At 38.9% G+C, this 26,828-nt stretch overlaps 1 protein-coding gene across 2 annotated transcripts in view; it reads left to right on the forward strand.

Annotated features, from left to right (window-relative positions):
- Positions 1 to 26,828, forward strand: part of LOC150081043 (uncharacterized) — a 242,446-nt gene that overhangs the window by 150,403 nt on the left and 65,215 nt on the right. For both annotated transcript variants that reach the window (XR_016547426.1, XM_090381898.1), the window contains exon 3: positions 17,763 to 17,939. Coding sequence is in view for 1 of the 2 variants with exons in the window: in XM_090381898.1 (XP_090238024.1) it covers positions 17,763 to 17,939 (177 nt within the window). In the remaining variant the exon portion in view is untranslated. The remainder of the gene's footprint in view (positions 1 to 17,762; positions 17,940 to 26,828) is intronic.

Consider the following 26,828-nt stretch of genomic DNA (forward strand, 5'->3'; position numbering starts at 1 on the left):
TCTCCGCTCTACGGTATCTCGTCACCAAGCTCTATAGCCTATTCGAAGTATTTCCTCATATGGACGTCCTTTTCCCATTTCATCAAGTGCTTCGTCTGTATTTGGACCTTACAGACCTTACAGCTTTTTTTTTTCTTTCTGGGTGCGGTCTCTCTCAATGAATTTAAGAAAATCGGAAACAACAGCAGTCTCAGCACCGATCCTCTGAATTTAATGCTAGTCCAATCTGGGAGTAACTAGATTGGACTAGCATCCCATTAATTATTCGCAACCCACTGCCTCCTCTCCTGTAGTCATTCCGTGATCCATCTGACGAACTAACCATTATACCTACATATTTGGTACGAGGTTATCCACGTGTTGGCAAGATTTTTCAGCTCCCAGAAATGCTAAGTTTTTGATAAATATATAGCGGTTTTATTGACTTAATTGTCATATGAATTTATTTTCTACGTAGAAGTAGCTTATAGTCCTATTCCCGCTCCTTAGTTTATTTTGAATTTAGTTAGCGATTTTTAAAGTTAATACTTAGTGTCCGTACAGCCTCCGTTCGTAACTTGCCGCCATTGTTATAGTACTATATTAGATCGATACGGAATAGCGTAAAGTATAACGTAAAACTAAATAGCATTAGGAATCTGTTAGCTTACTATAGTGTTATCAATTAATCAATAAAATTTATTAATCTTATTAAATTTCATCGTTAATTAAATTGTACTTAAACGGAATCATGCCCCAGACTAGAGCAGCAAAGCAACGAGCAAAAAGTAGCGGGAGTGCTGTGGCTCGGGGGAGAATTTCCAACGCATCACAGTCTAAAAATGTGCGAAATGTGAAATGTTTGTGGATATTTCTAGAACAGGACATGATCTAGCCAAGGAGGGTGTGTGTGTGTGTGTGTGTTAGGTGCAGAGAGTGTGAAGAAATTAGGCGCCAACTCGGCGATTGGACGTCTGAGAGTTTGACGTGTAAGGTAGATGTCCTCGAAGAAATTAAGGGGTCCATAAAGCTCTCAACGCCAGAGCTCACTCCTGTGCATCAGGCAACACAGCGGCAATCTCCAAAGCAGAAGGCGCTGGTCCCACAGGAGCTAGTTATTGTCGGTGATTCTATTGTCAGGGAGACGAGAAATATAGGGTGATTCAGGAGGAATAGTAAATATTTTGAGAGGTTATATACTAGTGTGCAAAACTTAAGGACCAACACTATTTCTAAAGGTTACATCCACAAAATCTTTACTTAAGGTACTCTTTACTGATGAGAGTAGATTCAGTTTCAGCAGCGATTCTGTACATCAGCTAATCTGGCAAGAGGTTGGCACACGGTATCACCCCGCAAACATCATTCAATGGGACCGATATGGCGACCGAGTTGTTCTTGTCTGGGGAGGCGTTGTCTTGGGTAGACGTACACAACTCCAGATATTGGAAGGCATTAGTAGAGGCAATATGATGCAAGAAAGCAAGCTTATGCAGCATCAGCCAAAAAAAAAAAAAAAACCTTCCACTTCACCCCTCCGTTCGAAATACCTGTCCAGCTGAGCCTTAAATTTATTTGGGCTTATCAACCTCCAAAACAAGAGATGGAAGTCTGTTCCAGCAACCAACTACCCGCTGGCCCAAGGTAAATTTCCGCACATCTATCCTACATCTGTCTTTCCTCAATTTGAATTTATGCCCTCTCAGGTGATTATTCTGAGCAAGAGGAAGAATCCAATCAGCGTTGAGCATGCTCAAACTATTCAAGGCTTTATACACCTCTATCAGATCACCATGCCGGTGTCTAGTCTCCAGACACTGTAATTTGCAAAACTTAAGCTCTTTCTTCGTAAGAGCAACCCTTTGTTCTATTCACTAATCTTGTTGCCTTTCTCTGTACTCGTTCCAACTGCTCTACATCCTTCTTGAAATGAGGCCTCCAGACCTCATTTCAAGTACTGTATACAGTACTCAAGGTGTGGCCTCACCATCGCTTTATATGAAGGGGAATAATCACCTTCTTATCCCTGCTAGAAAAATTCCTGTATATCGTTGACAATACACCATGAGCCCTGAGGGACTCCACTAATAACATTAGTCAACTATGAGCAGTGTCCATTGATTACCACTCTCTGTCTTCTCCCCCTCAACCACCCCTTTATCCATAGCAGCAATTTTTCTCCAGTGCCACACTGCTTCAATTTGTGCAGCAGTCTTCCATGTACAACAGTATCAAAAGCCTTTCTAAGATCCAAGTATATAATATCAAAGTTATTCCCTGCATTCAGTTCTTTTGTGACTGCATCATAGTATTCAATCAAATTGGCCAGGCAAGACTTCCCCTTAACAAAATCATGCTGTGTCCGAGCTATAACTGAAGTCTTGTCTAGATGATCCTGCAGTGCTTCTTTAACCAGTGCCTCCATTTTTTTTCTGGAACAGAAGTTAAACTCACAGGTCTATTTGTGTCAGCCTTTGATCCTCCTTTGTGAATTGGGGGCACATTTGCACATCTCCAGTCTATTGGTACCTCCCCTGAGTCCAAGGAAGCTCTCATAATTATGGCTAAGGGTTTGCTTACTTCCTTTGCTGCTTCCATAAGTATAACTGGATAGATCCCATCCACCCAAGGTGCCTTTCTTGTGTTTACCTTCAACAATTTCTCCTCCACTTTACTCTCAGTTATTACAAGATTATCTAGCTTACTGATAGTTGAATACACCTCTGGCATTCCCCTCGATAAATAACTCCTCGTGTGTGAATGTCGATGCAAAATGTTCATTTAGTTTGTTAGCTACCTGAGCAGGATCATCAACAGTTGACCCATCGATATCAAGTGGACCAATCTGATTCATCCCCTTCCTTCTAGAGTTTACATAAGTAAAGAACTCTTTGCTGTTTTTCTTTGCATCCCTTGCCAAAGATTTCTCGTAATCTGCCTTTGCCTGCCTAACCTCCTTTGTAACTTGGTTACAGATCAACTTGTATCTATCATAGGCTTCTTCTTCTGGCGTCTCCGTAGCCAGGTGGGAAGGAGCAGCAGTGCGTAGCACACGCTTCTTGATTAAACCGGGGTTCGAGCCCGTCACCACCAAATGCGGAGGATGCGGGAAGGTCAGGGAATGACCACCGCATGACCCGGAGCAATATGGCCTTAGTTGCTAATGCTCCTTAAAAAAAAACCAAAAAACCAAATCATAGGCTTCTGTGTCATGTGTGAATTTGTATGTATCCCATGCATGTTTCTTCTGTGCCATATGCCTCATCAGTTCATCCGACATCCATTTAGGGCTAAACCTTGAACAATATTTCTTAGTTGGTATGTAAAGCCTAGTAGTTTCCAAGATAAGTTCTTTGATGCTTCCCATTTTGAATTTGCTTTTGGTAACATCATCAGTTGGTCCCACTGTATAGAATATAAATACTGTCTCAGACCATCGTAGTCGCCTTTACGAAAGCAATAACCCTTCCCTTTACCTCTGATGGTAGTTACCTCTTTGAGTAAATCCCACTTCAGCACACTGTGATCACTGCCACCTAGTGGTTCATTTACCTGCAGAATCTTAATGTATGAAGAATCACTACTGATAATCAGATCAAGAGAAACTCCCTCTATTTGCCTCCCGAACATGCTGATGTAGAAAACAATCATCCAATAAATCCACAAAAGCCTTGCTAGTGTGTGAGTGACCAACTCACAAGTTCCAGTCAATATCTGGGAAATTAAAATCCCCCATTATAAGACTCTCTGATTTACTGGCCCACTCTATTTCCCTGTACAGTTTCTTATTATACGCATCAGAGTCATTAGGCCTATAGCACACTCCTACTCTCAATTTTGATCTTCCAATTCTTATGTCACACCAAACTGACTCGACACTGCACTGTTCAGCGACGTCGACTGGCTTCACTTCCTTGGATTTTGTCTTTCTTAACTAATAGCATAACCCCTCTCCCCTTTCTGTTCCTGTCTATCCTTTCTGTACACATTGTACTCCCCAAATTCCAGTTCTGCATTTCTTATATCTGTGTGACACCATGTCTCTGATATCCCAACAATATCCGCCTTTGATGCTGGGGGCAATACCTCAAATTCATCAAATTTATTTACCAAACTCCTAGCATTGGTGTACACGCAAGTACACATGCACCTGTTCCTATTCTTAGCACAACCCATGTGTTTACTTGTACCGCAATGACTCCCAGCAATCTCTGAAATACTCTGCATCTTGTTTTCCAGGCTTCTGCTCATTCCAATAGAAGCAGTGCAAGAATCACTTTCACCTCTGCCAGTGGCTACTGTAAATCTATTAGTCTTTGTCTCCCCCCCCCAAGCTAGCAGTTTTTCGATCCACTTAACACTGCATCGATAGCATCAGGAAATATTCTTGCACCCCTTCTATTTAAGTGCATCCCATCCCTGCAGAAGCAGTCTCTCCTGTTAACAAGTACAGACTAGGCTGAAAAAAAATTCTACCTCTTGAGCCTTGTACAATCGACTGAGGCGGTACTGTAACCGGTGAGGCGCCTCCGTGGGTAGGAGCAGCAGTGTGTAGCACACGCTTCTTGTTTAGACCGGGGTTCGAGCCCGTGATCACCAAATACGGAGGATGCGGAAAGGTCAGGGAATGACCACCGCATATCCCTGGAGCAATATGGCCTTAGATAGTTGCTAATGCTCCTAAAAAAAAAAAAAAAAAAAAAAAAAAAAAACCGAAATAACAAGTAACCGGTGCACGCTACTGTACTGAGGTAATCCTACCCGAAGTGCGTCTGTTCCGAGGTGCCATTGTCCCCGATTTCGTGTTTATAGATGATAACGCCACACCCTATCTTGTTTAGACTGCTGCATCGCACTGCAGCTGTTGATATGCTTTTAGAAAGCGAGGACATTGTTCGTATGGATTGGCCTGCCCGTTCCAACGTTCTAAATCCTATCGAACACATATGGAACGTTCTCGGAGACGCTTAGCGGCACGTCGACACCCACCAGAAAATGTTCACCAGCTTAAGATGGCGCTGACAGAGTAATGGACGATGTTACCTTAAGAACTTGTCAACAACTTTGTTCTAAGTATGGACAGGCAGTGCAAAGCCTGCATCGACATTAGGGGTGGCTATATCTACTGAGGACCACCTCTTCCCTTTGTTCCATCTTTGGCAGTGGTGCATCTGTATCATAGCAGCCAGTGATATGTTGCCATTTTTGAATGAAGTCCCTCTGTATCGTTTTTTTCCCGGTGTTGTTTCCTTCATTTCTGTACCTCACGAGGTTCCTTTAGTATGCTTTTCCCATATCCAGGCTACTCCTATGAGAAGCTACAGGTGAAAACCTGACTGGTCCTTAAATTTTGCACACCAGTGTAGTATCGATTATTCTAAGTAAAAAAGTTCACAATAAACTTGTGTTCAATTCTCAATGAATACGGAGATACAGCTGTTTGAAACTGGCGCGCTCAGCTCCCTGAATCAGATGTGACCAAGAAGCAGTTATAACCTGACGCTGTTTGTTGTTAGAAGTGTTGTTAAGAATGCTGCATATCTTCACACATGCTGAATATGCTGTTTATCTACTGTTTTTGTGGTGGAAGTGCTACTGCTGCTGGTAGAGAATACCGTTGATGGTTTGAAGAGCGTTTACACCAAAATGGGCGAGTACATTTCCCAGCGCTCATATTTCTCCTGAACGTGAAAATGAACAAAATATGGATGAAGCAGAACACATTCTTCAGTCGGTAGAACGTAGTCCTATTATCAGTACACGAAGAATTTCTACGCGTATTGGTGTTCCACAGACAACAGTATGGCGAAAATTACATGAGCACGGCTTGTATCCATTTCATATATAGTGGGTGCAACACTTTCAACCAGGAGACGATGCCCAGCGATTGGAATTTTGTTGATGGGTAAATGTTAATTGCCGATTAATTTCATTAATCTCTTCAGCGATGAAGCTACTAACAGGAGAGACTGCTTCACAGGGATGGGATATAATAATAAAGGGTGCAAGAATGTTTGCTGATGCTATCGAGGCAGTGTTAGGTGGATCGGAAAACAGCTGGCTTGGGGAACTCACAGACCAAAAGATTAAATTAGCCGCAGGCAGAGGCGAAAATGATTCTTGCACTGCTTTTATTGGAATGAGCAGCAGCCAGGAAAGCAGGTTGCTAATGGGAGTCATCATGGAACAAGTAAATACATGTGCTATGTTAGGGTAACTAAGAGTAAGAACAGGTGCATGTATACTTGCATGTACACCAGTGCTAGAAGTATAGTAAATGAATTTGAGGTACTGTATTGTTCAAAACATCAAAGGCAGACAGATATTGTTGTGATATCAAAGATATGGTGTCACACAGATATAAGCAGCGCAGAATTGGAATTTGGGTAGTACAATGTGTACAGAAAGGACAGACAATTTAGGAGGGGTTATGCTGTTAGTTAAGAAACACATAAAATCTAAGGAAGTGCATCAAGTTGACATTGGAGGACAGTGCAATGTTGAGTCAGTTTGGTATGACATAAGCACTGGGAAAGGGAAAATGACAGAAGTGTTATAGGCCTAAGGACTCCAAGTACAACAAACAGTTGTGCAGAGAAATAGTGGTCCAGTAAATCAGAATGTCTAGTAATGGGGGATTTTAACTTTCCAGATATTGACTGGAACTTGTGGGTCATTCACACACTAACAAGGTTTTTGTGGATTTATTGGACGATTGTTTTCTACAGAAATATGTTCGGGAGGTAACTAGAGGAAGTAATACTCTTTATCTGATTATCAGCAGTGATTATTCATGCATTAAGAATATGCCGTTAAAGGAACCACTAGGTGACAGTGATCACAATGTACTGATGTGTGATTTACTTAAAGATGTAATTGCCATCAAGGGTAAAGGGAAGGGCTTATGCTTTCGTAAAGGTGACTTCAGTGGTCTCAGATAGTCTTTAAATTCTATACATTGGGATCAACTGATGATGTTAAAAACATGGAATTCTAAATGGGAATCCTTCAAGGAATTAGTCTTGGAAGCTACTAGTCTTTTCATACCAACTAAGAAATACTGTTCGAGATTTTGGATGTCAGATGGACTAATGAAGCTCGTTATTGATGGCAGAGAAGAAAAATACATGGGATGCATATAAATTTTTCAGGTGACAAAGAAGCCTATGGAAGATATAAGCTAGTCTGTAATCAAGTCACAAAGGCGGTTAGGCAAGCGAAGGCTGATTACGAGAAATCCTTAGGAAAGGATGCAAAAAAAAAAAAAAACAACAAAGACTTCATCACTTATGTAAAATCTCGAAGAAAGGGGATGAATCAGATTGGTCCACTTGATATTGATGGTTCGACTGTTGATGATCTTGCTCAGATAGTTGACAAACTGAATGACATTTTGCATCTGCATTCACACATGAGGAATTCTGTTAGGCAGGAGAGGACAGAAGTTTACTAAACTCTTAACGAGGAGCTTAATGACTTTGTAATAACTGAGAGAAAAGTGGAGGAGAAATTGTTGAAGTTAAACATAAAAAAGGCACCTGGGGTTGATGGAATCTGTCCAGTTATATTAAAGGAGGCAGCGAGGGAAGTAAGCAAATCCTTAGCCATAATTATGAGAGCATCCTTAGATTCTGGGAAGGTCTCCATGGACTGGAGATGTGCAAATGTTACCCCAATTCACAAAGGGGGGGGGTGCAAAGGGCGACATAAATAATTATAGACCTGTTAGTTTAACTTCTGTTCCGGCGAAAATAATGGAGTCATTGGTTAAAGAAGCGTTGCAGGATCATTTAGAGAAGACTGCAATAATATTTCAGACACAGCATGGGTTTGTTAAGGGGAGTCTGGTCTGACCAATTTTATTGGATACTACGATATGTCTCAGAAAGGAACTGGATGCAAAAAATATTTTTGATATCATATGCTTGGATTTCAGGAAACCTTATACCGTTACACATGGAAGACTGCTGTACAAATTGGAGCGGTATGGCATTAAGGGCAAGTTGCTACAATGGATAAAGGGATTGGTTGTGTGGGAGACGACAGAGAGTAGTAATAAATGGACACTGCTCTTGCTCAGATTACAAACCTGAGGGGGCATAAATTCAAATTGAGGGAAGACAGTTGCAGAATAAATGTGTGGAAGTTTGCCTTTAGCGAACAGGTAGTTAATTGCTGTAACAGACTTACATCTGTTCATGTGGAAGTCGATAGCTTAAATAAATTTAAGGCTGAACTAGACAAACATTTGGAGTGACTGGATGAGTGAATTGGGAAGGCTTTTTTTTTTTTTTTTTTGCTGATGCTGTATAGCTTGCTTTCTTGCATCATATACCTCAGCTAATGCTAATGATTATCTGATGTCCAATACACAATGTCAGAATTATTTCCTATACACAGCTCACGTGATTCTTTCAAAAATAGCTACCCAGATTAGTTAAACTTGATTTTACATGAAACCCTTTACAAAATCGTAATGCCTCACGGTTTTGTAAATGATTTATTCTGAAGGGAAGGCATGATTAAGAATGCTTCTGTATTGTATTCTCAGTCATCGTCCTTGTCGTTTTCTTTACTACTGAAGAAGTCCTAGTGATAGGTCTATAATTACTCACTTCGCTTTTAGAACCGCGTTTGAGAATTGAAGATCGCTTGTACTCCTATTGTGACGACAAAAAAAAAAAAAAGTAATGGACAGTAATTGATACCTAATCCCCAGTTCAAAATCCCATACCCTTTTAAATTTATATTTCCATTACTGAATCCTTGCATGTGTCATCGAGGAGAATTTATAATAAACTTTATGCAATAAGTTTTTGTAAATTTCTGTTCGTATAGAGAGGAAAAAAAAAAAAAAACCTTTTGAATTATCAAGGTGTCAAACCTTAACATCAACGTCATTTGGTGCTAGAGACGAAATGGTTTTGTGTGTATATATATATATATATATTTTTTTTTTTTTTTTTTTCACATTTATATTGCTGATTATTTCTGATCTCGTGCACTAGCGGCTTGAATAGAATCAAGTTTTTGAGACGAATAGAACGTTTTATTTTTCTGCGTGTTTAGATAATTTCTTATTATCCTAACACAAAAGTGAGATGCTCATTCTCGCCACATGTCATCTCGTTATGCCACCTTTTCTTTGGCTTGTTAGTCCCGAATTAGGACAAGGCACTTCGTATTAGAACGATGCTTTTGTGTGGCATGGTGCAAGCCCTATTATAACGTGAAAGCTATTGTTCAGACATCGGCTCCACTATGCATTACGAAGAATGTTAGTACAAAGTATCGCCACAGTGAATGCCAGAGATTGACGACACACAGAGTTATATGGATTAGAAGAGGAATGGTCGCTATATTCAAAAAATGTGTAATCATTTTACACTTGTGGCTAACTGCAGAATTTAAATGTTATCTGGCTACACTGAACAATACAGAGACTCCTCTCTCTCTCTCTCTCTCTCTCTCTCTCTCTGTTTATAATATGCGAAGAGCGCCAATGCGGTGTGGTTGCGTCACCTGATGGATGGGGTGGTTTATTGCCAGTTAGTGTCGTCGTGTGTCAGTGACATCTGTTAAAGAAACCCAGATTTAACTGAGATAACAAGGCTGGGTTAGCGATGAACAAGGACGCTGGATAGTTTCCAACACTTCCCCTCCTACCTTAAAATATCCGGCTTATATCTGCAAGATAGGGTTGTCAAAATTTTGATTTTTTAATCCTTTTTCTTAAGAAAACAGGAAGAGCATATGGTTGCTCAGTCGAAGACATCACAACCAACTTCTGTTTCTGACTAAAAATAGTACGCAGCAGTATGGTTCTGAACATTGCAAGGCTTTTCTATAGTAGACACTTGGACTAGGAGAAAAACGAATATATATATATTAACAAAATAAATAATAAGGTGCGCGCGCACGGTTGGGGGGAGGGGAGATAGGAATTCATCAAGCAAAAATTATAGAAATGAACCAAAGTAACCAAACGTTATATAATCGTTTGGGAGAATGCATATGCACAGTATTCACTTTTGTGTGCATGTGATAAATAAAATAATTTTCCTTTTACACTCCGGGACGTTGACATATGGTAAATAGATAGAGAACACACAAGAACCTTACCGTATTTAGTGATTACTTGAACTCGAAGCTTAATCAACTGAAACGCGTATCATTGCGCTGACCACTCGGCTAAATTGTTAACGATTATTTAGCCTTCGAAGTACCTAACCACAGACGTAGCTGTATTTCGAGAAATAACCGGACTCCATGTTTTCAAGAACCTCATACTGACATGATATTTAATAACTTGCCGCCCCACCTTTTTGCCTTAATTTCACACTGTCCTTGCCGGTAGACTCCGAACCAATTTTTGATTTAAAAATTTGGTTCGGAGTCTACCAATTTTGTTCCATCTTTATAACAAAATGGAACAGAATATTGTTCCATTCCTCTTTCAATAGTTCTTTCTGCTGTTCAAGCCATCCTGTCACTTTCTTTTCCAGCTTTCATCACTCAAGTGTTTTCCACGACCTTTCCTGTGTCCTAAGAGAAAAAAAAAATCACACAGAGCCAACCCTGATCTATATGTAGGATGATCAAATGTCTCCACTCTAGGTCTTCAGTTTCATGTGAGTCATTCGGCAGTGTTGTAGTCTGGTATTATCGTGGTGTGTTATGATTTGGTGTTCTGTTAAAGACTTCAGTGTTTGTTTTATAGGCTTATCAAGTGTTTGGAAATATCTTTTCTTATTTATATTCTGACCACTCTCTAAAAAAAATCTACAAAAATTGGGCCTTCTGTCCCAAAACACTGTGGTCATTATTTTAGAAGTTCCAGGTCTTATCACCTCTTATCAGGACTTTTTAAAAAAGATCTCCCTTGAAAGTTGTTGCACTCTGCGAAAGGTCTTGGCACATTTTCTGCCTGGAGAATTTCATTTCTCTTGTTTTGGGTACCCATTTGTAGCATATTTTCCTATGATCTAATGTGTCTGAAATGGTTATTGCACTTATCTTTGAACACTCTAGTGTTATCATCGTTTCATATGTTGTGTGGAAATGTTATTGCGATGTCTTTTGAACTGTTTCATCCAAATTCTTAGTGTTTCCTTTAATGCACGCAGACGTTGGTTTCCTGCGCCTTGCTGGTCACAAATATTAGTGATTCCTTTAAAACGTGCAAGCCACCCACGAATATTACTTAAATCAATAGTCTTGTTGGACTGTTCATAATTTCAAATCTGTAATAGACAACTTTTATTTTAGCGTGTTTGTCTTAATATCTATACTAGCAATACATAAACCTTCACAATAGCATCTGAAATATTGTTCAAAATAATATATTTAATTTTTCCAATTTAATATAAAAATTAATATAACAAAAAATCCAAATCTGTAAATAAACTAATGGGAATAAAAGGATCTTAAGTTTTCATTTAAAATATTCATTATGCGAAAGATCGGGTTGCTTTTCCCGTAGTGTGTTCGATGTTTTAATAAAAAGTCTTGACATTATGAAATTAAAAAATTATACAGTAATTGTTAACGATTTGATATATTGGCCAAGAACTTCAATCCTAATTGCTGTCTTTGAAAGGAGTTTAAATAACATTTTTAAATAGTGTTCGAATTTTTCTCTACTTTTAAGCGTGTTGTGTTTGATTATTAGTAGTCAAGTCCGTTAAGTTGTCCACAAGGCTTCGATGCAGTAAAAGAGAAAAAATTAAATAGTAAATATTTCCATATTTAACTTACACCGTACATAGTAAATTAAGTTACAAGCGCAAAGCAAATAGTTTTGACAGCGTGGTTATTTCGACTTCTCATTTACTTCACTAAAGATGCGATGGGATAGCTTGCACCATTTTCTAGGTCTATTTATAACCTATAACCCGTTGTCTTGTCAATACATGTGTGGATAAATTTTTAAACTTAATTTTCCAATTTATTGGCCAAGATTAACCTTACTAGGATTATCCTAGTTGCTAAGCGTGCTTCGGAGAAAATGGTTGTTTCCTTTTTATTTCGGCCGAACTGCCACATCATTAACGTTGGGGAATTCTGTCGTACCCTTCACAAATTGCACAAGGATAAGAATATAATATGCTTATCAATTGCATCAAAAGAATGAAATTAAGTTTGAAAAAAATGATGGCTTCTGAAATAGTGAAAAGATTTCTTGCCACTCCTTTAAGCCATCATAGTATCCAGTACTCTAGACTTAGGAACTTTTTGGTACGATTCGGGTGCGGATGAACAAAATGGTGAAGCATGTAGTGGAATGGGAACAGAACAATTTCGAATATATTGTAAGATCAGGTGGGAATTCCTTATTCCACACTGATTCCACGCTGATCATTCCAATATCAGAATGATTTTTCGTTTGGAGTCAGCAAAATAATTCTGGAAGGTTAAGGACGTCATCCCAAATTAAACCAAAGTCTGGGGGAACTAATTTAAACCGTAACACGCTAATAGAGATTTTGAATTTTATCTTGTTTGTAAAGTCATCTGAGGAAATTTGAGCACTGAGCTACAATTCAGTATCTTCTAGGGAGTTTGGTAGTCTTTTTAGTTCTAAGTAGGCAAATATATTGAGCTGAGGAGCATAGTGTTTAGGGTAAGGCGCCAGCAGTGGTCTCCCACAACTGCGCGTGAGCAAATGAAAATTGGTTAGATATTAATTTAAAAAGTTCATCCGCATATATGCTATAAAATATCGATGATAATCAAGGAAAGGATTAAGCGCCGTTGTGTAAGATAATACATAATGCTGACAAAACTCCTTGCTGGATTACCACAGTTGTTTGGTTAATTGAGCATACTATTGAATATTGGAAAAAATGGATTGCCGGATTTGGGAGGTTCAAATATAAAACTTACTGCTCATTTTAAAAGCAACAGTTAGACGAAATAAAACTTACTGCTCATTTTAAAAGCAACAGTTAGTTTGACTTTTAATGTTGAGAAACTCTGGTGCAGAACGTTCAGTATACTAAACATTTACTTAGGAATGACATTAGCATTAGTAGAGGCATATGATGCAAGAAAGCAAGCTTATGCAGCATCAGCCAAAAAAAAAATAAATAAATAAATAAAAAAAACGCTCCCATTTCACCCCTCCGTTCGTTCCAAATACCTGTCCAGCTCAGCCTTAAATTTATTTAGGTTATCAACTTCCACAACAAAGGATGTAGACTTCCACCAACCAACTACCCGCTGGCTAAAGGCAAACTTCCGCACATCTATCCTACATCTGTCTTTCCTCAATTTGAATTTATGCCCCCTCAGGTGATTATTTTGAGCAAGAGGAAGAATCCCATCAGCATCTCGACATTTCTGAATCCATTGTAGAGTTCTGTTTGGAAATGAGTGAATCCTATGCAGTGGATTCAGAAATGTTCATTGTAAATAACAGTTTAGTATACTGAGTGTTCTGGAGCGGTTTCTCAACGTTACAGGGCCAAGCTAAGCCAATTCTTGCCTCTGCATTAAAAATAGATTAAAAAAAAAAAAAAAAAAAAAACTAAATATAACAAATTTTTGGTCGCTGTTTATGAGATTTTATTTCTCCCTTTGCCTGTATATTCCACTGTTTTAACTGGACGAGAAAGAATTGAAAGCTACAAACCAACGTCCTTAAGTGCAGTGTACTGATGAAGATCATCTCTCCTCTCCATGTTGCAACTGGAAAAAAATTCCAAATGAACTGTAGAATCATCAGTTTAATTATTATAAAAATAAATTAAAATAAATACAAAGAAGGCTTCTGAGATCCTAAATAGTTTTGGAGAGATATATGAACAGTGGCGAAACTGCCATATTCACACCATGCCTGAATTCTGTTAAGGTCCTTAAGGTGGTCGCAGACATTCTCTGATATGCCAGACAAGTTGTGCTTGCTACCTGGGAGTCTAAAACGCTGATGGAACTGATATTCGGGTGACACACAAGGCAAGTGGACCCAATTTCGGTGAAGTCAGGACGGTCTGTGATAGCCAAATCCTCTGCTTGCACCTTCACGATGGTGAGACTGTTAGTAATCCTGGGTATAATCCCAATGCGCAAACACAGTGGGTGACCACCCAGATGTGAACTTACGTAAGCAGGGGTCTAGGTGCGGCGCCCACACCACACGGAGGAATGCCGCCGCTCTGTGTTACCAGGCACTACTAGGTGGTAGATGACACTCATCAACCGGTGCAATACCACCACTTTGCTTATTGGTGGCTTGAAGTTGTGGAATACATGGTCTCCAGAGCTAAGTTCTGGTCAACCTTTCCCCACCTCTTCCATCATGCAGTATAATTGATGTCTTTTGAGGTTATGATGAACACCATGGCGAGATCCAAAGTTCCTTACATTTCGAGGGTACAGCACTAAAACGGTGTTCGCAGGCCGGCCGCTCATTAGTACACAGGACTGAACCTATTAGTAACTCTCTGGGAGGCTTCCGGATGAGCTAATCTATAATCTTGCTACCTCTACTCTACCAGATAGTGACTGGAGGGAGTCCCAGTAGTGTGTATGCGGGGGGAATTGTGGAGGCCACTTTATGTCAAGGACCTGTGTGTACCCCATATCCAAAATTTTCATTACTTCATACAGCATGTTCCCCTCCCCACTTTTTCTTACTATTGATTACACCATGAATGATCAAACTAATAGAGCAAACTTATCTGCAAAAAGATCTAAACCTCCCAAACACTTCCTAGTTCATTTCGCAAATATACGTGAAATATTTGTGATAATCTCAGTGATGTTCTAATCTCAGTGATGTCCATTTCCACTTATAAAGTGTGCCAAACTCCATGTACTTTTTCTGACAGAATCTCAGTTATAGGTTGATTTAACCACTGCTCATCTAAGTTGCCCAAATTATTCGCTGCATGATTCTTTTAGCTTCAAAGGTTGTACCTGTGCACATGTCCGTTCCGATATTCCCTTCAGAGAGTTGGTAATTTGGAATCTCCCCTTTTCGATCTTCTCTGGCTTAAAATCTCTACCTCATTCTGTCAAATTCATCTGTTGTCTCTATTGTTCTCCCAACTCCATTAATCACTTGGAACTCTGACTTCCTCTCTTTGCAACTTGACTTTCTCCAGTCCAACTTTCCTAACAGTGAGGTAATTTTCCTTGGTGATTTTAATGTTCACAACTCCAGCTGGCTTCCGTTTTCTAGTCACACGGACCCAGCTGGTCGAGATGCTGAGGCATTTGCAATTGCTAATGACCTTGCACAGATTATTCATTTACCTACCAGAATACTGGACTATCCTAACCAGACAGCCAACATGCTTGATGTTTTTCTCACAAACAACCTGTCTAAGTACATGGTCCTTTAAGCACCTCAGATCGCATCTTGGTGATTGTCTCTTCTCCAGTGGAGCCTTTATCTCATGGCTATTCCCAACCCAGTGTTGTTTTGCATTACAAGAATGCAAAATGGGATGACCTGCGAGATTTCTTTTCTTTGGTCGGATTAGTGTTTCAAAACTTCTGATGTCAACGTTTGCTCAAATCGTGTCAGTGAAATTATTCTTGAAGGAATGGAATCCTTTATTCCACACTCGACTTTAAAATCTCGTCCTTTATCTAAACCTTGGTTTTCCAATAAATGTGCTAAGGCTGTTCAAGAGAAGAATGTTGCATATCGTAATTGGATTGTTTCCAATTCTTCAGTTTCATTTTCTGCCTACACCAGAGCTCGCAACAATTGTAAAGCAGTTATTAATCAATCCAAACTAGATTTTGAGCAGGTTAAGAGTAAAAAATGTGCTTCTTGCTGTAATGGTAGCCGAGCATTCTGGTCTCTTGCCAAAGCTATTGGCCGCAACTTTTGTCCACCTCTGTGAAAACCAGATGGTTCTATTGTCACTTCAGCCAAGGATAAAGCTGACCTGCTAGCATCCCATTTTTCTTCCAACTCGTGTTATTAATGATCTTGGTAAAACATGTCAACCCATTCCCAACACGCTCCATTCAATGCCTCCTGTGGTCTTCGGTCAAAAGGATGTCAGAAGGATTTTGACGAATCTTGATGCTCAGAAAGCTCCAGGTCTTGATGGTATTTCTCTACTTGTTCTCAAAACCTGTGCTCCTGAACTTATTCCTGTTCTTTGCCGTGTTTTTCCTTTTGCTTAGAAATTTGCTCATATCCAACCAATTCCTAAAAAGGGTGACAAATCCCTCCCATCCAGTTATCGTCCCATTGCAATTACTTCTACTCTTTCTAAAGTAATGGACAAATCAGTTAACCGCCAACTCTTAAACTATCTAGAAACCTTCCATCTGATCAGCGATCGCTAGTATAGATTTCGTCAGTGTCTATCCACCTGTGATATTCTGGCTTATGTTACCCATTTATGGACAAATTGAATGGAAAAGGTCTGTGAAACACAAGCAGTTGCTCTTGACATCGCAAAGGCTTTCGATCGTGTCTGGCATAGAGGTCTTCTAAACAAGCCTCCACCTTATGGTTCGCCAACTGTTTTTTTGTAATTGGCAATACAGTTTCCCCTCTGGCCGCTCAATGAGGGTGATGGCAGATGGCTCACTATCTTCTAACTTCTCCACTAATGCTGGTTATCTCCCAAGGTTCAGTTCTTTCCCCCACTCTTTTCCTCTTGTATATCAATGACCTTCTTCCATTGATTGGAAATCCTATCCATAGTTTTGCCGATGATAGCACATTGCATTCAACTTGCCATTTTGAGAAGGCGCCTCCGTAGCTAGGTGGGCAGGAGCAGCAATGAGTAGCACACGCTTCTTGATTAGACCGGGGTTAGAGCCCGTGACCATCAAATACGGAGGATGCGGAAAGGTCAGGGAATGACCACTGCATATCCCCGGATATGCAGTGTTGCTAATGCTCCTAAAAACCAAATGCTCCTTAGTTACTAATGCTCCTAAAAACCAAATAACATGTCTTGGCTTGTGCCAAGACATTACAGATATTGCTTCCTCTGCATCTAAAAAACTTGGTTTTCTCATTCGCTCTTGGCGTTACTTTTCTTCCAAACAGCTGTTCACTCTGTACAAATCGCAAATCCGCCCTACCATTGAATATTGTTCCCACATCTGGGGCGGTGATTTGGTTAATTAATGACTCATCTCTAACAGAGTTTCTCCATTTTCTGTCTCATAGACGTACCGTACTGTTTGTGCTGCATGCGTTTTCTACAGATACTTCTATGGGCACTGTTCTTCTGAATTGGCCTCTATAATTCCCCCTCTCTCTTTCAAAACAGTCCGAACACATGCGCCACCAGCCAACATCCATTTATTGTCCAACTTCAAAGTCACAGAACCAACTTTTCATCTTCCTCATTTATTCATTCAACTGCCGTTTTCTGGAACAACCTTCCTTCATACGTATTTCCTGAAAATTACAATCTACAGAAGTTCAAGTCCAATGTCAACAAATATCTTCATTCGTCTTCTCAACCTTCAACCCATGCAAGGTACTAAGTACCGTAGGTTTTACTACCTCTCGTGTTTGGGGTTTTCATTAAAAAAAAAAAAAAAATTGGTACGGCTCGAAAGAACAGGGACAGCATATTCAAAGATATCGTGAGTGGTGGGGGGCCCAGAATCTGTGGTTTCGCTTTTGGATATAAATGCACACATCCTGCTTCCTTACAAATTATAAGTGTGATACTTGTACTGTTTCAATTCTTGTGTGTGGTCGCTTGAACATTGTAAGTGCATTAACGGCTGCAGTATCTAAAAATTATCTAAATTATATTTACCTGTTGTTTTCTTTTTTTTTTTTTTTATAGAGACAATTCGCCGAGCTTCCCGTCCAAAGTTCGCGTGACTTTCTTCGAGTGCCAGAAGCCTCACAGCGTAGCCACACCAGATACGCCTCCCGACATCCCTTTTGAAATTTTGCCGGTCATAATGGATTCTCCTATGGACAATCATCAGGACCCACCTGGCTACGACAGACAAGTAAGGTGAGGATCATTTTTTGTGGGTGTTGAGAGAGAGGGAGAGAGAGGGAGAGAGAGAGAGAGAGAGAGAGAGAGAGAGAGAGAGAGAGAGAGAGAGAGAGAGAGAGAGATTAGTTTTATCGTGTTCATTTGGTGTCCTACTTTTCTCTGTAAACTGTGAATTGATGGGTAAAATACAATTCATTCAACCTGTTATCTTGGGTGTAATCATTTCTGGATGCAGAAGAGGCTTTAAGCATGGGCGAAGTATATGGCCTCTCCCATCAACATTCAAAAAGGTCTTGCACAATCCAGCTCGTCGTCTTCAAATGCTGAAATTATCAGGACATGTGGTAAGCTTACTCGCTTATGGCTAACTTTTCTTTGATATCACATTAATATTACTGTTCAAGCAGCCATTGTTTTAATTTTTATATTTTTGTGCTCATTTCCTCCTGCAGTTTACCACATCAGATCACCTCGCAGATACCTACCCTCCAGTTCTGCCTGCAAATTGCAGCGCCTGGAGATTTAGGCACCTGTGAGGTGATCTGATTGACGTGTTTAATGCTTTGAATGGATTGAGCCAGCTCAGTGTTGATGGAATTCTTCCTCTTTCTCAGACTACACACGAGTGGGCATAAATTCAAATTGTGGAAGAATGGTTGCAGGATAGACGGCGGAGGTTTTCCTTCAGCCAGAAGCATCTTGCTTTCATTTTTATATATTTGTGCTTATTTCCTTCATAATTTACCACTAATAGACGTAAAATCACAGGTGTTTTTTGTTAGTTTCTGCTGCTCGATATTTCTAGAAAATGCATTTATATAGCTCAGTAGCAAATATAGTTCGTACTTGATCACACTTTTCACTTATGTAACAGACTGTACTACGATTTCATTTAATCTTTCCAATAAGGAATTTTACGAAATTCCGTTTGTGGAGACTTTCTTGTAAATCCAAAATGAAATCCCTTTAGTCCGTTAAAAGTTTTTGTGAATGGGGATTTAGGTGAAATACCGCTCTTTGAGTAGACCGGGGTTCAAGCCCCTTACTGCTGAATACGGTCGATCTGCCAACCCGCACTGGACCAGCGTGGCAAATTATGGTCCATTTCCCTTAGCATGAATTGTTGAGGAGGCTTCCATCCTGCAGTGGGTTGATAATGGCTGCACTTTACTTTTTACCCTTTTCAAACCAAACTCCATTCACAAAATATGCACCTATTTTCGCAAAACAATAGCAAGCGGCTTACTTACACCCCGCCCCTCTCTCAGGTACAAAAATTCACCACTTTTGGACCCGCTAGACAACCTGGTACACCACCTTGAAAGGTTGCCGACCCCTCACTTGTATATTCACACGTATCATTTTCCCCATGCAAGTTTTTTTGTGTAGTGCAAGGATTTTGCAGTCATTCAAGGTTGGTGTGGGAGGATCGAATTCTGGTGTTAAATTTGTTGTGATCAAAGAATCTATGTACAAGAAAACTTCGCTACAAGCGAGTTCGACATTTTCTTATATTAATTTATTTATTTTCATATTCTACTATTAATAGAAATGAAAATAAATAGGTGGTATACTTTTTTTATTAGTTAATGAATATTAATAACATGAAAAGTAACTGTTTTCACTTCAGTGCACATAAATAAATTTTCTGTTTATACTCCGGTACGACCAAACGGTCAGAGGAGTTCACAAGATAGACAGAATACAAGAAACAGCACCGTATTCAGTAGTCACGGTGCTTGAACCACGGTCACTCAAGGCACGTGTACTTATGCACCCGCGCGCCTGACCACTAGGCTACGGCGTCATTCACTCAACGTTTTTTGTAATACATTAAATTTTTTTTTTTTAATGAAAACTCCAAACACGACAGGTATTAAAACCTATAGTATTTAGTACCGTGCATTGGTTGGAGGTTGAGAAGACGAAAGAAGATATTTGTTGACATTGGACTTGAACTTCTGTAGACTGTAATTTTCAGGAAATACGTATGAAGGAAGGTTGTTCCAGAAAACGGCAGTTGAATGAATAAACGAGAAAGATGAAAAGTTGGACAGTAAATGGATGTTGGCTGGCGGCAGCATGTGTTCAGACTGTTTTGAAAGAGAGAGTGGAAATTATAGAAGCCAATTCAGAAGACCAGTGCCTATGGAAGTATCTGTAGAAGAGGCATGCAGCAGAAAGAGTACGTCTATGAGACAGCGAGTGGAAAGACTCTGTTAGAGATGAATCATTAATTAACCTAACTGCCCTCTTCTGAATGGAATCAAGAAGCCTGAGAGAGGTTTTGGGGACACCACTCCAGATGTGGGAACAATATTCCATGGCAGGGCAAATTTTTGCAATTTATACAGAGTGAGCAGCTTTCCGGAAGAAAAGTAATGCCGAGAGCGAAAGAGAAAACCAAGTTTTTTAGATGCAGAGGAAGCAATATTCGTAATGTGCTTGTGCCAAGAGAGATTAGAAGTCAGGGTAATCCCCAAAAGAGATATATCATCTTGCCTAGAAATCTGAGTGTCACCAAAGATAAGCATAGGAGCAGAAGAATCCTTTTTGCGAGATATAAGACAGGACTCAGTTTTAGGATTGAAATCAACTAAGTTGTCTTTGCCTCACTGGAAAGTGGGAAGGAAATCTCAACTGGATTACCTTCTGGATTTTAATAAAAACTGAATGCAAGACATATTTCATGGTTATTTTTTGGTTAATAGAAAACAATTGTAATATAAATATGGCTGACATGCTCAACTCTGAATATCGAGATGATTCGATAAGTTCTGCAACCACAAGTCATTTAGGAAGCAAATTCTGAAAAATTCTCATGCGTTTAGGAACTGTTAAATCAATAAGCTAAATGAAGTAAATTCAAACCATCTTAATCTCCAGCATTTAGTAAATTACGTATTTATAATAGCGTCTGGTAAGAAATAAGTACAAATAATAAGAATGCATTGAAGAACAGGCTGTGCAAATAATTTGTTAGCTGTTTACTACAATCGTCACGGCTCGTAAATAAATACGAGTAAGTAACCCTTACATTAATTGTGTCTGTAATATGTGCAAAATTTTATATATTTTTTTTTCAAGCGTGAATAGGTTTAGAAAATGTATTGTTTGCTGTAAGTTGGGGGAAAAAAAAAATGCTGTGAAATATTTTATATGTAGAACTTTCTAGCCGATAAGCTGCCCCAAGGGTGACATTAGTGATGATATATAAATGGATTTTCATTCATTAATAATTCATTATTTACATTTTTAGTAAAAAATAACAAAAACCAATTCTTCAAAAAGCCACCACTGCATTTTGAAATTAGATACATATATGCTTGAACTGAGAATTTCCTTTTCTCTGTATCTTATTGCCCATTCGTTTCTTTGATCATCACAAAGCCACTGTTTTCAGTCGCTTTGTGATGATCAAAGTACTTCAGTAATCATTACTGAACTAAAAATACTTGGTGTCCAAAAAGTCACATCGTATTTTGGTGAAACGGTGTGATTTTCTAATAAATTTCATTACGGTAAGTATATTTATTCTTTTGTACATAAAACATAAGTGTTTGTAATGTGTTAGAGGTGTTATTATAATTTTTATTAATTTTTTTAATGCTTTCTTTTCAGACCCATAATTCATGATGAATGTTCAAGAGCGAATTTTTCTTGTTACATCCCGCATCAAAAGAATGAAGTTTTGTGAAATTAGGGAAAGATTTTCAAGGAGATTTCATAGTCCTGGTCCTACAGACAGTGCGATTCGTGCACGGGTGAATAAGTTTAAAAGAACTGGGTCTGTGCATGACGAGGAGAGATGTGGACGCCCAAGGACAGCACGTGAGCACATTGAATCAATTCGAGAAATATTCGAAGAGGACCCAAAATTGTCAGTTAGAGAAGGATCTCGAAGACTGAACATACCCAAGACATCAGTTCACAGAACTTTGCATTCGACACTGATGAAAAAGTCCTACCACGTCCAAATCTTGCATGACCTGCATGAAGATTTTCCATGTCGAGCAGCAATGTGTGCAGAACCTTTTGATCAAATCCAAAATAACAGCTTAATGGACCACATCTTGTTTAGTGATGAGGCAACTTTTCACACTTGTGGTAAAATCAATCGCCACATTTGTCATATCTGGGCTTTTCAAAAACCATCTGAGTTCACAGAATGGCAAAGAGAGCCTCTAAAGTAAATGTGTGGCTTGGGATGACGAAGTCAAAAATTTATGGACCTTACTTTTTTGCAGAAGCAACAGTCACAGGAACTGCGTACCTTGATATGCTTCAGTAGTTTCTTGAATCCCAACTTCTTGATGGTGTTATTTCAAGTGTAGTGTTTCAGCAGGATAGGGGTACCATGTCATTACGCTCGAACTGTCCATGAATGCCTCAACAGGCGCTTTCCGAATCGGTGGATCGGGCGTGTAGGACCTAGACCTTGGGCGGCGCGTTCTCCCGATTTAACTCCCTTGGATATTTTTCCTTGGGGTTTCATAATATCAAAGGTTTATCGCAAGAAGATTCAAGATTCACCTGATCTTAGACAACGCATTCGGGAGGCAGTACATGAAAGTACCCCTGAAATGGTCGCAAATGTGTTCCGCAACGCGGCTGAGCGATTTGAAATTTGCAGGGGCACACGTGGAAAACAGTAATTAAATTCTTGACCTTTGTATGTAATAAATTTTTTTTTCTGTTTCAAACTTGGATTATTATATAAAAATAAACTTGTAATCACGCTATTAAGTTATTCGTCTCAAATTCACCGGATTTTACCAAAATACTCAGTGACTTTTGGGACACTCTGTATTTATTGTATTGCTTAGCACATTCCCTTAACGGCAGACCAAGTCCAGGAGATTCACATCTAACTTAGTTAAAAGATTGCTGATACCAAGGATCCTCAACATCAAGATTCTGATTATCTTAGTATCAGGGGACGATGTAGAATACATAAAATGATTTAAAATAAAGTAGTGACAAAATATATTAGCATTAATTATATGAAACAGATACAATATATTAACTATCAATAGAAATTATAGTTACATTATAGTTATGTGTAAACACTATATACATAAAAAAGATGCATGGTATATATATATATAGGTCAAACCTAACAAAAGCCAAGCTTCCACCGTTACCAGAACGAACGGCTGACATAGCTGCATAAGTTCAAGTTCGTGGATCAAACACACTGAGCAAGTCGTCACATGTCATGACCACAGAGAAATTATGCTGGTGGGAGGGACATCCTTAAACAACTTATGGGCAATTCACCACGAACAACGTTTTGTTCGTGGTGAATTGCAGAAAGTCTACGTCAACTTTGCTGCACTGCTGACATTTCTTCAAAAGGTAGAAACCTGTCAGTGAAATAGAACTGCCTGAGCATATTGCTTATGCGCTCCACCTTAAATCATAGTCTCCTTATGAGAAGATAAACACTTGAGGAAATAAAATAAAAGAACTCAAAATAACCAGAACCTTTTAAATACACTACTTCTCTCGTTTAGAGAAGCCAACAGCTATACAGCAAAACATTAGAAGAGTGAAAATTTTCAATGTATTGATCTTTTATTTTCTGTTGAAAAACTCAGCTTCAGTCCTTTCTTCCTTAAAACGTAATCTATAAATATTAGTATTTCGGATCATCTCTCGTAGATTATTCTGGTTACAACTTTGTTTCACGTCTGCATAAATCGGGAAATATAATGACATAAACAGGACTCACCATCTCCACAGAAATATCATCATCATAATGAGAAACTTCAATTTCCCTCTTTATAGATAGTAAATCGTGGACATGCAGTGCACATAGCAAGAGCAATTTCTTGAATCAGCTAGATGACTGCTATTTATTTCAATACGTTAGTGAAAGCCAAGGGGAAGGGTAAAAATGTCCTTGACATAGTTTCCGCCAAGGATTATAAAATTTCGCCAAGCAGTATCAAAATTATGATAGTTTAAGAATCGAACAGCGAGAAAATATCATAAAATGGGCAGTATCTAAGAAAGATCAAAGGAAAAGGTCAGGGCTTTAATCACAGGAAGGGTGGTTTACTGTACATTCTGGTATTTCTTAAACTTTAACTGCAGTTATTGGGTGTTAGTTGATACTAATTCATTATGGGAAATGTTTAAGGGATTTTTCTGGAAGCCATAAACACATTCCCTCCACTTGAAACAGACTTGTTTGAGCAAAACAGTGGCGTTCAGCTAATTAAACTAAAAGATTTAACTGTCACTGGCTATCGCGTGACACTTCTTCATGCGATAACTGTAAGGAAATATGTAATGCAACGACTGATAGGATAAAATGAAAAATCGTTGGCAAAGAGAACGAGGAAAAGAGTGCTGTTCATAGGTATATGAATTCAGAAAGTAAATTTGATAGGCTCCCTGGTATAATGGACAATCTAGTCGAAATGGCATTCGAGTTGAACAGATATTTTGATACTATATTTACTATTGAAACCACATTAGTGCCGGGGGAAAGAATAGTGAAGCTGGATTGAACTGTTGTAAAGTAAAACGACAGAGAAGCACCTGTCACAAAAGCTATTAAGAGAGCGAGAGCCTATGACGCTCCAGGAGCAGATGTGTATGTCTAGTTATACTGAAAAAAGCGGCAAGTGAGTGGATCCAACCACTAGGAATGTTAATGGGATCATCATTTAGATTCAGGGATTATTCCTTTGAACTGGAGAAGTGCCAGTGTGTCCCCAGTCCATAAGGTTAAAGAAGTGATGGGCAATTGTAGACTCTTTAAGTTTCACTTTTGTGGTTTGGTAAGATTTTGGAATGTGTGGTTAAATGCACAGTAAAGGACCACGTCCATAAGCACGATCCCTATCATGGTTTCATGAAGGGGAATTTTGCCTGACAGACCTGCTAAATTACTCTAATATGATTATAAAGCAATTGGATGTAATAAACAACTTTGACCTTATTTAATTTGATTTTTTTTTTTTTTTGGAAGGATTTCGATACAGTTACCCATGAGAGGTTATTGTATAAATGTAGAGCAGTCGGAATAAGAGGGAAGATCAATCAGTGGATTAGTTTTTCGTTGAAGGAAGGTGACAGAGGGTGGTCATAAATGGATATTCTTAGAATGTCCTAGAAAGTGCGGATATGTTAGTGATCAGTGCTCTGACCTCTGTTGTTTTTTATCTTCTTAAATGATATTGATGTGGGAATATATAGAAAGCTGTCAAAGTTTTCTAAAGACTTATGGTTGGAGGATGGTTCTATTAGAACCGAGATATGCTGCCTCAAAAGGATTTGGACTGACCTGCAAGTGCAAGTATGGCCTGAAAAAAGGTAGTTAAAATTTAATGCTACCAAATGCGCTTGGTAAACAGAAACCCAGGGGTAGTTTATAGACTCAGGATGAGATGGACATGGGTTCTCCATGGATGAAGACATCTTTATAGAACTTGTCTTATAAAGATGGTGCGACTACACTTTGGAATATTGTTTCCCGGTCTAGCGGCCAGATCTAAAGAAAGTTTTTTACGACTCCTAAAGAAGGTGGAAAGAAGGGCGCTAAGTATTATCCCTGTTAAGAACGGCTTGTAAATTGTGGTCTGCGGTTTACTAACTTAAACACCTTATGGGGATTTATTTGAAGTATACGAAGATGCTCTGAAAGAAATAATAAAATGAATGAGAAAGGAATATTCTCATGACGACGTGAGTGAAACAAGAACCTGAGGAAACAACTGTGAAACCTTAGAGAAGAATCGGGTGGCGTTTTTAGAACGTTTGGAATAAGTTGCCTGCAAGGGATGGCCGAAGAAGAGAGTTTTTAAAAAAATTACGGAAGAAGTGCAAGCACTTTTCGATGACTAGAATATATAAGGGTTTCTTTTTGGATGATGCAGAATAAGTTCGCTTCCTTGCATCATTATGCCATATTAATATTGACTCAATTACTTTAGCTTGGCTTCTATGGGACCAAGCCCAGTAAGTGAAAAATTAGAGCAGAGAGCAAACTTGTGCTATTTTCTTTCTTTTATACTGGCAAAATAAACTTGGAGAACAAATCTATATTTGATAGGACCTTTATCATTCTGTTCTGTTCAAATAATTTCAAACTTTTATTTCGACCTTTCCCAACGTAATGTTATTTACATCATAAATTGTATTTATATATGGGAAAAACACAGACGTCAAACAACTTTTAAATACATTTTCCTTGGTACAATATATTAAGGCCATCTGCGAAACCAATAAGTCAACTGGTTGAATTCTTGAGATTACATGTTGAGCTACGTTTGAAACACTTACGCTCTAGTAATTTGATGGAACGACAAATCTCTGGATTGATATTAAATGCATGGTTATTATTGTATTCTCGAACCTTTTAAACTAGATAGTAGAACCATAAGTGATGGTCCAGATTGCGTAAAAAATTTTACAGTGCAGAAACCAATAGCAGCTAATGACCACATTTCATAACATGGATAGTGTCCAGAGAAATTTCTGTGCTCAAAAGAAAAGGAGTTGGCATCAATTTCAAGAAGGGACTACAGTAGGAGTTATTTCTTGTTATTTTTACCTGGAAAGAAAAATACTCATATATGCTATTGTAAGCGAGTTCATTGTAGGAAGTATTAAAGGAATTTATCGTGGAAATTGCAAACACATGCGTTCCAGTGGAGAAGTTATGAAAAAGAATGATGCAAAAATGGATGACAAGAGAGGCTTAGGATTTAATTTAGCAAAAGAAAAATGCATGGGACAGTAACAGGCTATCTCGAAACACTAATTATACGGTACTACACTGACAGTGGTAGAGAATGAAAGGGACCTGGGGGTGGTGGTGCAGGCAGATATGAAGTTCTCTGATCAGTGCAGACGAGCTGCAAGGGTAGCTCATGGTGTATTGTCAATGAT

This window comes from Mastigoproctus giganteus, chromosome 9, assembly GCF_048544385.1.
Source record: "Mastigoproctus giganteus isolate SK-2022 chromosome 9, ASM4854438v1, whole genome shotgun sequence".
NCBI lineage: Eukaryota > Metazoa > Arthropoda > Arachnida > Uropygi > Thelyphonidae > Mastigoproctus > Mastigoproctus giganteus.